Source organism: Nanorana parkeri, unplaced genomic scaffold (assembly GCF_000935625.1).
Source record: "Nanorana parkeri isolate BGI_ZX_2015 unplaced genomic scaffold, ASM93562v1 scaffold3117, whole genome shotgun sequence".
Lineage (NCBI taxonomy): Eukaryota > Metazoa > Chordata > Amphibia > Anura > Dicroglossidae > Nanorana > Nanorana parkeri.
The window spans coordinates 1-11780 of NW_017309385.1; the positions used below are offsets into that span (position 1 = coordinate 1).

The following is an 11780-nucleotide window of genomic DNA, read 5'->3' on the forward strand; positions in this document are numbered from 1 at the left end:
GTCATATCCCCCACACTCCTCTCCTGTACATCACAGAGGAGATCCCAGACCTGCAAGAGGGAGAGCTGGACGGAGGAACCCCGCACTGACAACACTGAGAGAGAACTGACACCACTGAGAGAGAACTGACACCACTGAGAGAACTGACACCACTGAGAGAACTGACACCACTGAGAGAGAACTGACACCACTGAGAGAGAACTGACACCACTGAGAGAGAACTGACACCACTGAGAGAACTGACACCACTGAGAGAGAACTGACACCACTGAGAGAACTGACACCACTGAGAGAGATCTGACACCACTGAGAGAGAACTGACACCACTGAGAGAGAACTGACACCACTGAGAGAACTGACACCACTGAGAGAGAACTGACACCACAGAGAGAACTGACACCACTGAGAGAGAACTGACACCACTGAGAGAGAACTGACACCACTGAGAGAGAACTGACACCACTGAGAGAGAACTGACACCACTGAGAGAGAACTGACACCACAGAGAGAACTGACACCACTGAGAGAGAACTGACACCACTGAGAGAACTGACACCACTGAGAGAGAACTGACACCACAGAGAGAGAACTGACACCACTGAGAGAGAACTGACACCACTGAGAGAACTGACACCACTGAGAGAGAACTGACACCACTGAGAGAACTGACACCACTGAGAGAACTGACACCACTGAGAGAACTGACACCACTGAGAGAGAACTGACACCACTGAGAGAACTGACACCACTGAGAGAACTGACACCACTGAGAGAACTGACACCACTGAGAGAACTGACACCACTGAGAGAAGTGACACCACAGAGAGAGAAGTGACACCACAGAGAGAGAACTGACACCACTGAGAGAAGTGACACCACTGAGAGAGAACTGACACCACAGAGAGAGAAGTGACACCACAGAGAGAGAAGTGACACCACTGAGAGAGAACTGACACCACTGAGAGAACTGACACCACTGAGAGAGAACTGACACCACAGAGAGAGAAGTGACACCACAGAGAGAGAACTGACACCACTGAGAGAGAAGTGACACCACTGAGAGAAGTGACACCACTGAGAGAGAACTGACACAGATGAGTGTGTTGATGGGTAATAATACTTGTTTAACTTACCCCAACTTTAAATCTGAACTCCGGCCTTCCCCGGGTACGCATGCTGCAGTCTTAATAGGGGTGTTAGTATGTTTAATCTCACAGAGCTGCTTTATACAACAAAATGATACTTAGTAATAATAATAATGAAATGAAACTAAGAATAATCATCACCTGAAAAGAAATGCCGACAGTGAAAGTTCCCTCATATTGGTGGTCAGTGGGCGCCACCTCTGTTGATGGTCAGTTTAGACATTACCCTTATATTGGTGGTCATTGAAGTCCACCCTTAGATTGGTCATCAGTGAAATGCCCCCTACATTGGTGGTCAGTGGATAATCCCCCCCCCCCTCCATATATGTGGTCAGGAAATATCCCCTTATATTGATGGTCAGCAAAATGCCCCCGCACATTTGTGGTCAGCAGAGAAGTGCCCTATTTATATTGGTGGTCAGTGAACTGCTCCCTTACATAGATGATGGGTGGAGACAGACTCCGTTAAATTGGTGGTGAGTGGGAAAAGGAACCATTTACACAGGTGGTCAGGGAGAAAGATCCCCAGTGGAATGTGTTTGTCTTGTTAGTGGTCAATGTAATGAATGCTCCTCTTACATTGATGGTCATTGGGTGGAGTGTCCTTCATTGGTGGTCTGTAGGAACAATGCTCCTCTTACAATGGTGGTCATTGGGTAGAGTGTCCTTCATTGGGTGGTCTGCAGGAACAATGCTCCTCTTACATTGATGGTCATTGGGTTGTGTGTCCTTCATTGGGTGGCCTGTAGGAACAATGCTCCTCTTACATTGATGGTCATTGGGTTGTGTGTCCTTCATTGGGTGGCCTGTAGGAACAATGCTCCTCTTACAATGGTGGTCGTTGGGTGGAGTGTCCTTCATTGGGTGGCCTGTAGGAACAATGCTCCTCTTACAATGGTGGCCATTGGGTGGAGTGTCCTTCATTGGTGGTCTGTAGGAACAATGCTCCTCTTACATTGATGGTCATTGGGTGGAGTGTCCTTCATTGGTGGTCTGTAGGAACAATGCTCCTCTTACATTGATGGTCATTGGGTGGAGTGTCCTTCATTGGTGGTCTGTAGGAACAATGCTCCTCTTACATTGATGGTCATTGGGTGGAGTGTCCTTCATTGGTGGTCTGTAGGAACAATGCTCCTCTTACATTGATGGTCATTGGGTGGAGTGTCCTTCATTGGTGGTCTGTAGGAACAATGCTCCTCTTACATTGATGGTCATTGGGTGGAGTGTCCTTCATTGGTGGTCTGTAGGAACAATGCTCCTCTTACATTGATGGTCATTGGGTGGAGTGTCCTTCATTGGTGGTCTGTAGGAACAATGCTCCTCTTACATTGATGGTCATTGGGTGGAGTGTCCTTCATTGGTGGTCTGTAGGAACAATGCTCCTCTTACATTGATGGTCATTGGGTGGAGTGTCCTTCATTGGTGGTCTGTAGGAACAATGCTCCTCTTACATTGATGGTCATTGGGTGGAGTGTCCTTCATTGGTGGTCTGTAGGAACAATGCTCCTCTTACAATGGTGGTCAGTTCACAGATTGCCCCCCTTTACAGATAGATAAACTGTCCATTGGTGCCAGTGGCTACTTGAGAGTCATTCATTGCTCCAGGAACCCTTAGCAACCTCAGGAGGGACCCTGGTTGAGAAAGGATTGCTCTAGAGCAGGGGTTGGGCAACTCTGGCCCTCCAGCTATGCTTTAACTACAACTCCCAACATGCCTCTATAACTATTAGTCTTGCAATGCCTCGTGGGACTTATAGCTCTGCTCTAGAGATTGCTGGGTGAAGGGTTGCGATGTGGGCGGCCTTACTGACACTTGTCATGTCTTGTCTCACACAATGTCCCCCTTCCCTCCTCCACGTCTCTAGATGTACTCTCCCACACACACACATAGGTGGGTGCACCAGCATGAGATTGTTTTCTTTCTCTGACATTTTTCCGATGAAGAATTTTTTTTTTTATTCAACGGCAAAACTTTTTTGGCTCCCAACTTTCTTTATACAGCTGAGAAAAATATTAGCGGTCCCTGAGGAATTTTCTGGCTTTGTGCCACCAGAGGCTCCTAGAAGGCTTCGTGGGAGTCATATGAAGATCTCACAGATAGCACACACACAGCAAATTACACGGCCATGGCTTTAAAGAAACAAGTGACCGCTCCTCGGCCCCAGGATTGGCACATAGACGGGTGCAGCATTGAAAGCCGTACCCAGACTCCAATGGTCCCTATAGAAGTGGTCTGTGCACCATGCATCTCATGTCTGGGGTCAATTGTTGGACCTCTAAAGAGAGCGCAGAAGACTGACGCGATCTGCATGGTATGAAGACCATATCTATCATATCTATCACTAGCGCTGGCTTATCTGTACTGAACACATTGTGATTATACTTGGTCACTAATGGAACTGAACCTCCATTGTGGCCAATGACCTCTTCCTAATACAATCAGTAGCTGGTGATCGGAAGCACATAGCAGTGTGGGGCGGGGGAGGAGGGGGGGGTACCGTGGCACATTCCTGAACACACAACTGTTTCTGGTCATATTTACTCTTTGGATACCATAATTAAATGTCATGCTTCTAATCACACCACAGCATTTCAATGGTATTGAGGTCAGGACTTACACTTGGCCAGTCTAAATTACAGATCCCCCCCCCCCATTTTGAACTTATAGAAAACAACTTCTTATTGACTTTAAATATCATATTTAATTGCCTAGAAATTCCCGGATGCAGTTTGGCATTTATTGGTCCATCTCTGATAACAAGCCACCCAGGCCATGAGGCAACATGCTTCAGGTATCAGAGAGAAGGTTTTGGTGCCACAAAGTATCCATAAATGGATATAACTATTCCTAGCTTTGCCACAACTGAGATACATGAGAACCTTCACACACATAGTATCTACACATTTGTTTTTGATCTGCTCAGAGTTGGATCTCTCAGGTGAATAAGTCAGAGTAGAGACTCCACCGCTTCCAGAGCAGAGACGTCTCCCCCTTCAAGAACAGAGACTTCTTCGCTTTCCCCTTCCAGAACAGTGACTCCTCCCCTTCTCTTCCAGAACAGTGACCCCCTTCCCTTCTTGAGCAGAGACTTCTCCCCCTTCTCCTTCCAGAGCAGTGATCCCTCCCCCTTCCCTTCTAGAGCAGTGATCCCTCCCCCTTCCCTTTTAGAGCAGTGATCCCTCCCCCTTCCCTTCTAGAGCAGTGATCCCTCCCCCTTCCCTTCTAGAGCAGTGACTCCTTCACCTTCCAGATCAGTGACCCCCCTTCAAGAGCAGGGACTCCTCCCCCTTCCCTCCCAGAACAGTGGCTCCTCTTGTTTTCTCCCCTCCATCCTTATGGTTGTGTCTGAAGTTTCTAGGGATGCACCAATACCGATACTAGTATCGGTATTCAGGAAGCCAGGCGGCGTGTAATGACTCACCACCCGGCTTCCTGATTAGCCGGGAAGCCAGGCAATGTTTAATGACTTCTTGATTGTTCGGGAAGCCGGCCAATCAGGAAGTTGGGAAACGTGAAATGACATGGCACCCGGCTTTCTGATTGGCCAGGAAGCCAGCTTCATGCTCCCTTGTCACCTCATGACGAAGGAGCATGGAGTCGGCTTCCGGGCCAATCAGGAAGACGGGCACCACGTCATTACACGGCGCCCGGCTTCCTGATTGGCCAGAAAGACGGCTCCATGCTTTCTCGTCACCTAGTGACAAGAAGCATGGGGACGGCTTCCCTGCTAATCGTGAAGCCGGGTGGCGAGTCATTACACGTGAATGACGACTTGGGGACTTCCGGTACTCGGGATTCGTTATCGGCGAGCATCGATAAAAAATATCGGTACTCGTACTCATAAATACCAACATTTCAGGGCCACGTAGGGTCCCTTCTATAGGTTGACATATCCTGAAAAAGGGGCCTCGTGGCCCTGAAGAAGGAACCCTAAGTGGGTATTTATGGTGATATGAGACAATGTATCAATAAATACGAGAATGGCTTAAGAATACGTTACGTGTGTGCTGGTGATTATATGTCGCTGAGGATCAAGTTCCACGCGGCGCCATCCATGTCATCACTTCGAGCACCACCTTTTGAAGGTCGCAATGCTGTATGGAATGCAGGTGATTCACTACACATTTCATGACGTTTCAGTCAGACACAGCAAACCTCAAAGCAGGGGCTTTTGCTATTTTGTCTCCTTAGCTAACCCATACTGCACTGTGACTCCTATGTAATGGGCAAACCCAAACTTAAATGTTTATATGTAAAAGAAAGGATGTTAATGTATCAAAACAAACTTACATTAAATATCATTTTTAAAACTTACAAAACCCAAAGCTCTGGCAATTTTCCCTCATAAATGGTTGGCCAGAACTTCATGCTTTTTATATTATTATTTTACAGCCGGGAGCTCCTAATAAGATGACCGGAGTGAAATGACCAGATTCCTCATAAGGTAGGCAATGAAGTAAATGGTACGAGTTGGAAATGCGACTTACACATAACAGAAAGATATAACCTGCAAGAAAAGGAAGAGTGGAGGACAAATATTACTGATGGAAGGATGGGTATGGAGCACTTGTATATGAGTTCTTGTGCAAAGTATATCTAATGCATCTGCTGGTGGGACTTCTGTTTTGGTGAGCCTGGGCCAAATATTCCTCAACAAAATGTCCCTGAATATTCAAAATGTTGGGAAGTCCTAAAAACATTCACCAAGTAGAAGATGGTCCTACAAGCCTAGCCAAGTTTAAATACATTTGATCCACCTACTGTATGCCATTCTGGTTTAAGGAGAAGATGTGGCCTCTGTGATTGGACGCGGTGGCACACAGGTCGTCATGGCGACAGACAACTCAACATGCAAAGGCATTGAAGATTTCACTCTGAGCGGAATACCTCATCTGGATGACTTACATTTCTGGCTTGGTTTTCCTCTCATCTCAATGTACGTTGTGGCCATTCTGGGGAACTCTGCCATTCTTTATATCATTATGGTGGACCGAGTGCTTCACGAACCCATGTTCATCTTTCTTTTAATGCTGTCAGTTTTGGATCTTCTAATGGCCACCGCAGTCATGCCTCGGATGCTGGGGATCTTCTGGTTTGGTGGTCGACGGATCACCTTCAACATGTGTCTGATCCAGATGTTCTTCATCCATTTCCTGTCTGCCCTGGAGTCCGGGATACTGGTGGCCATGGCTGTAGACCGCTATATGGCCATTTGCCACCCGCTTAGACACTATTCCATTTTAAACAACAGGACTATCATGAATATCTCCGTGGTCGTGTTGGTCAGAGGGACAGCTGGGATGATTCCACTTCCATTTCTTATCAAGAGGTTGCCCTTGTGGAAGAGCAATTTCCTGACCCATTCCTACTGCCTGCACCAAGAGGTCATGATGTTGGCCTGCACTGATATAACAGTCAATATCATCTACGGCCTGTTTATTGCCCTCCCGGTTGTAGGGATTGACTCTCTGTCCATCGTTTTCTCGTACCTACTGATTTTAAGGACAATGGTTTCCCAGGTAAGGAGGACCAATCTGAAGACCGTCAGTACATGCGCCTCCCACCTATGTGCTGTCCTCGTCTTCTACATTGGTATCTTTGGCCTTGTTGTGCTGCACAGGTTTCCCAACAGCACAATCCCCAACCTTCACGTCCTCTTTGGTAACGTCTACCTCCTGTTCCCTCCTGTAATTAACCCTTTAATCTATGGAATTAAAACAAAGCGCATCTCCAACAGGCTCTGCAGATTGTTCGGCGAAGTGACAAGTCTCCGGACTTCGTTGTCATGACTTTAATGGACCTTCCAGAAAAGGAAACTCTGAGATGGTTGTGGTGAAATGAAATAGGACAACGCTTGCCAAGACAATAAAACTTTTCTTGGGTCAAACTATTGAACTATTTTTGATTTCTAACGATGTTCTGAAGAGAAGACTTGAATGTTTTCATGGAAAAAAACTGGAAGACCGACCAAGAATGTGTAGTGGAGTAAATATTTATATTAATAAAACATTCTTTTGCTTGCTGTGAAGTCACCCTGTTTACAAAACATTTTAGTTGTATAATTCAATCTGTTATAAACCGATATGGGACGATGAGACACAAAGCTGGAGTTGTTGCCCAAATCAGAATTCTTCTATAAAATGAAAGGAGAAGCCTGATATCAATGGAAGAGGAATGGGGGGGAGGGAATATTCCAGCGTTGACACTGGTTCTGGTGACAACTATCTAAGTGGGCAATTCCCCTCATTTGGAAGGCATTACCTCTCATTTCCTGTTGTGTCCCTAGGACAGGAAATAGAAAAAACAATAGGGGTTCCAAACATTTCCTACTGAATCCAAAGCCAAAATGGTTTTATTATACACACATATGGTTATAAAGACCCACAAGGCCTATTAGTGTGCTGTTATTTTTTACCACTAAATGCTATGTTAAAATGTGCTTCATTCAGACCAGCGGTCGCCAACCGGGGGGTCTGCGAGAAAATGTTGGTGGGCCCCTCTGATGCCGTGCAGGCTGGGCCGTCATTGAAGCGGCACGGAGGCTCCGGGAGCTGCCTCTCGCCGACTCAAGCAGCGGCTGTCACAAGGAATGCGTGGCTCTCAGTACAGTGCGGGCTCCGCAGGAGGCATCTCGTCAGTACCCGGACTGAGCAGGCTGTGGGACAGAGAAAAAGTGGGGAGGAGCCAGGTAATAGTGGCTCAGTGTGGGGAAAGGGGAGGCACAGGGGAGGTTGGGGGCAGGGCGGAAGCTAGGGGGGGCATGTGCCCCAGGTGCCGCCGGCAAGGCCAGTGGCAGATTCGTTAGGGGGGGAAACAACTGATATTATTACTGGGGCGGGCGGCACCGCTCCCTCCCTCCACCAGCACTCCCACTCCTGCAGGCACACCCGCACCTACTGTATGTATGTATATTTATAGATATATTCTCATATCTTTTGTTTCCTCATTACCGTAATATACAGGGGTACAAGTAATATACAGGGGTACGGGTAATATACAGGGGTACAGGCAATATACAGGGGTACAAGTAATATACAGGGGTACGGGTAATATACAGGGGTACAGGTAATATACAGGGGTACGGGTAATATACAGGGATACAGGTAATATACAGAGGTACGGGTAACATACGGGGTACAGGTAATGTAAAGGGGTACAGGTAATATACAGGGGTACAGGTAATATACAGGGGTACAGGTAACATACGGGGTACAGGTAATGTACAGGGGTACAGGTAACATACAGGGGTACAGGTAATATACAGGGGTACAGGTAACATACAGGGGTACAGGTAACATACAGGGGTACAGGTTATATACAGAGGTACAGGTTATATACAGGGGTACAGGTAACATACAGGGTACAGGTAATGTACAGGGGTACAGGTAACATAAAAGGGTACAGGTAACATAAAAGGGTACAGGTAACATACAGGGGTACAGGTTATATACAGGGGTACAGGTTATATACAGGGGAGTGTGTGTGTGTGTGTGTGTATATATATTTTTATATGAGGAAACAAAAAATATGAGAATATATCTATATTTTTTAAGAATTCATATTAGTGGTCCGCGGGATTTAAAATGATGAATTTAGGGGTCCCTGAGGTCCGAAAGGTTGGCGACCGCTGATTCAGACAGTCAATCTGATGTAAAGGGTCACAACCATTCAAAGCCCAATGTGTCCACCTTCATGGTCCAGAATTGGTACTCTACTGGATGAAGTGACACCAGGCATCATTTAAGTGAGCCCAGGGCATCAAGGACCCACCTTTTGGGGATGCGTCATCAAGTCACCATGTCCAATAGGCATCCCGCCCCCCAATCCTTAGCAGCAAACCCCTTGGGTTGGGTGCTGAAATGACTGCGGATGGCACCGCTCAGATCGATGAAGAAACAAGATGTCACCAGCACACCGGAAGAACTGGTCAAATTAATGTTTTTATTGACATACGTTGGCACAGTATTAGCAATGCTTTCAGGGCCGTGCAGGTTCCCTTGATCAAGCTCAATATGAAGGATTGTCACCATCCTTTGGGTGACAATATGTGTCAGTAAAAAAAGTTTGCTTGGACATTGCCAAAAGTCCCAGTCCCAGTCTTAGCCCGTAGGGTTCAGTATTGAGTTGGCTCCGCCCTTTGCCGCTATAACAGCTCCGCCTCTTCTGGGTTTAGGAGTGACCCAGAACCGTGTGATTAGAAGGCTGAGTGATGTTCTTGGAGGAACAGGATCACCGGGCTGATCATAGAAATTATAATGGAAGTAATATTATCTATTTATATTTGTTTTTCTCCGTTATATTATTACAATAAATATCACTTTCCTCCCCGCACTCCATAATGAGCAATTATCCGGAGGAGGGTCCCCAGATCCCCACAGTGACAACAACTGGCTGAGCTCCCCCAGGAGCCCAACATCCCATATAAATGATCCATCGCTGAGGAGATCCCAGACGGGCCGGAGAGACAGAGGAGAGACTGCACTGATACCACTGAGAGATTCCTGGCACAGGTGAAAGGAGATACCTGAGACAGATGAGAGGGGATACCTGACACAGGTGAGAGGAGATACCTGACAGGAGATAACAGAATCAGGTGAGAGGAGATACTTGAGACAGATGAGAGGGGATACCTGACACAGTTCAGAGGAGATATCTGAGACAGATGAGAGGGAATACCTGACAGGAGATAATGGACACAGCTGAGAGGAGATAACTGACACAGGTGATATATATATATAGGGAGGAAACCCACACAAGCACAGGGAGAACATGCAAACTCCTAGCAGACAGTGATCTGGCCAGGATTTGAACCAGGGACCCCGAGTGCTGCAAGGCAGAAGCACTACCACTATACCACAAGCTCCTTGAGGTCAGGGACTGATGTCAATGTGCGTTGTGTAAATTGTTGGCGCTATGTAAATAGCTTTATGTAATAAATATATATATGGGACATAAGAGGGGAGAACGCGGAAAGAACGTGACACTAAACTATGGAGAGAAATCCTAAAAATAAATTCCAGAACCTGAACTATGAACAACAATGTATCTTTTATCTCAATACAAATTAGTAAACTAAACCTGAGATTGTGGGGTCCGTGGGGGTCTCAGGAGGCTGTGCAGGGACTCAGGACCTCTTAGGAGCCTGTACGGAGTCTCAGGAGTGCTTTCGGGGTCTCAAGTGGGCTGTGCAGGGTGGGCTGTACAAGGTCTATGGTGGGCTGTGCTGGTTCTCAGGTGGGCATGGTCTATGGTGGGCTGTGCAGTCTATGGTGGGCTGTGTTGTGTCTATGGTGGGCTGTGCAGTCTATGGTGGGCTGTGTTGTGTCTATGGTGGGCTGTGCAGGGTCTATGGTGGGCTGTGCAGGGTCTATGGTGGGTTATGTGGGTCTCAGGTGGGCAGGGCATGGTCTATGGTGGGCTGTGTTGGGTCTATGGTGGACTGTGCACGGTCTATGGTGGGCTGTGTGGGATATATGGTGGGCTGTGCAGGGTCTATGGTGGGCTGTGCAGGGTCTATGGTGGGCTGTGCAAGGTCTATGGTGTTCTGTGCAGGGTCTATGGTGGGCTGTGCAGGGTCTATGGTGGGCTGTGCAGGGTCTATGGTGGGCTGTGCAGGGTCTATAGGGCTGTGCAGGGTCTATAGTGGGCTGTGCAGGGTCTATAGTGGGCTGTGCAGGGTCTATAGGGCTGTGCAGGGTCTATGGTGGGCTGTGCAGGGTCTATAGGGCTGTGCAGGGTCTATAGTGGGCTGTGCAGGGTCTATAGTGGGCTGTGCAGGGTCTATAGGGCTGTGCAGGGTCTATAGTGGGCTGTGCAGGGTCTATAGGGCTGTGTGGGGTCCCACCAGAGGTCCAGATTGATTTGCGGGCATGTGTGGGTGGAGTTGTTCCAGAAAGGAAGAGGAGATGTGAGGCCTTTCAAGGATTCTCACAGAACACCGGGGTTGTAAGGAAGGGAGGAAGATGAGGTCTGGGCCAGCCCTCTAAGGAAGGGAGGGAGGAGGAGATATGTGGGCCGCGTGGTTTATAGGAACCTGCCGAGGTCCTCAGCAAGCACGGGACCTCAGGCAGCTGCCTCTACTTAAAAATTGGGAGGAGGAGATGTGAAACGATCTTCTGTACCCTCAGGAAGCACTTTGTACCCTTGAATTGTACAGAAAACCAAAACTTTCTAGCCTGTATTTTATTTTAGATAAGTAGGGAAGGATTAACCTCTATCAAGTTTATTTTGCTGCCCGCGTCCCATTGAGGAGGTTTTCCCTCACTTTCTGTCCAAGGAACAGGAAATGAGAGGACATCTCTCCAAACTGGACAGAATTCCCATCTGTTGGCACCATAACAGGGGTCCCCATTGGAGGATTCCCCCTACACCTCTTGTTTTAACAACTCAGATCTTTGGATTTCCCATCACTTCCTGTCTCTGTGACAGTGGTCACCAGGACAAATAAAGAGGATGAACCTCTCCTAGGAGAAGACACCAACAGCAATACAAACCTCAAGGTACATACAACAGAGGTGTTGGGTCTTCTTCTAATAAAATCCAAGGCCGTAAAAGAGCGTCTCGTTGGTTGGGCTGTCATGCTCCATTGAGGCTGCTCTTATAAAGTAGAGCGCCTTTAAAAGGAGTCTTCAGAA

The 11780-nt window shown here is 47.5% G+C and overlaps 1 protein-coding gene across 1 annotated transcript; it reads left to right on the top strand.

Moving 5' to 3' along the window:
* Positions 1-5975: 5975 nt before the first annotated feature.
* LOC108802786 (olfactory receptor 51E1-like) lies at positions 5976-6935 on the top strand. The gene has a single exon (XM_018574645.1). The coding sequence runs from the start codon at positions 5976-5978 to the stop codon at positions 6933-6935; it is 960 nt and encodes a 319-aa protein (XP_018430147.1).
* Positions 6936-11780: the final 4845 nt, after the last annotated feature.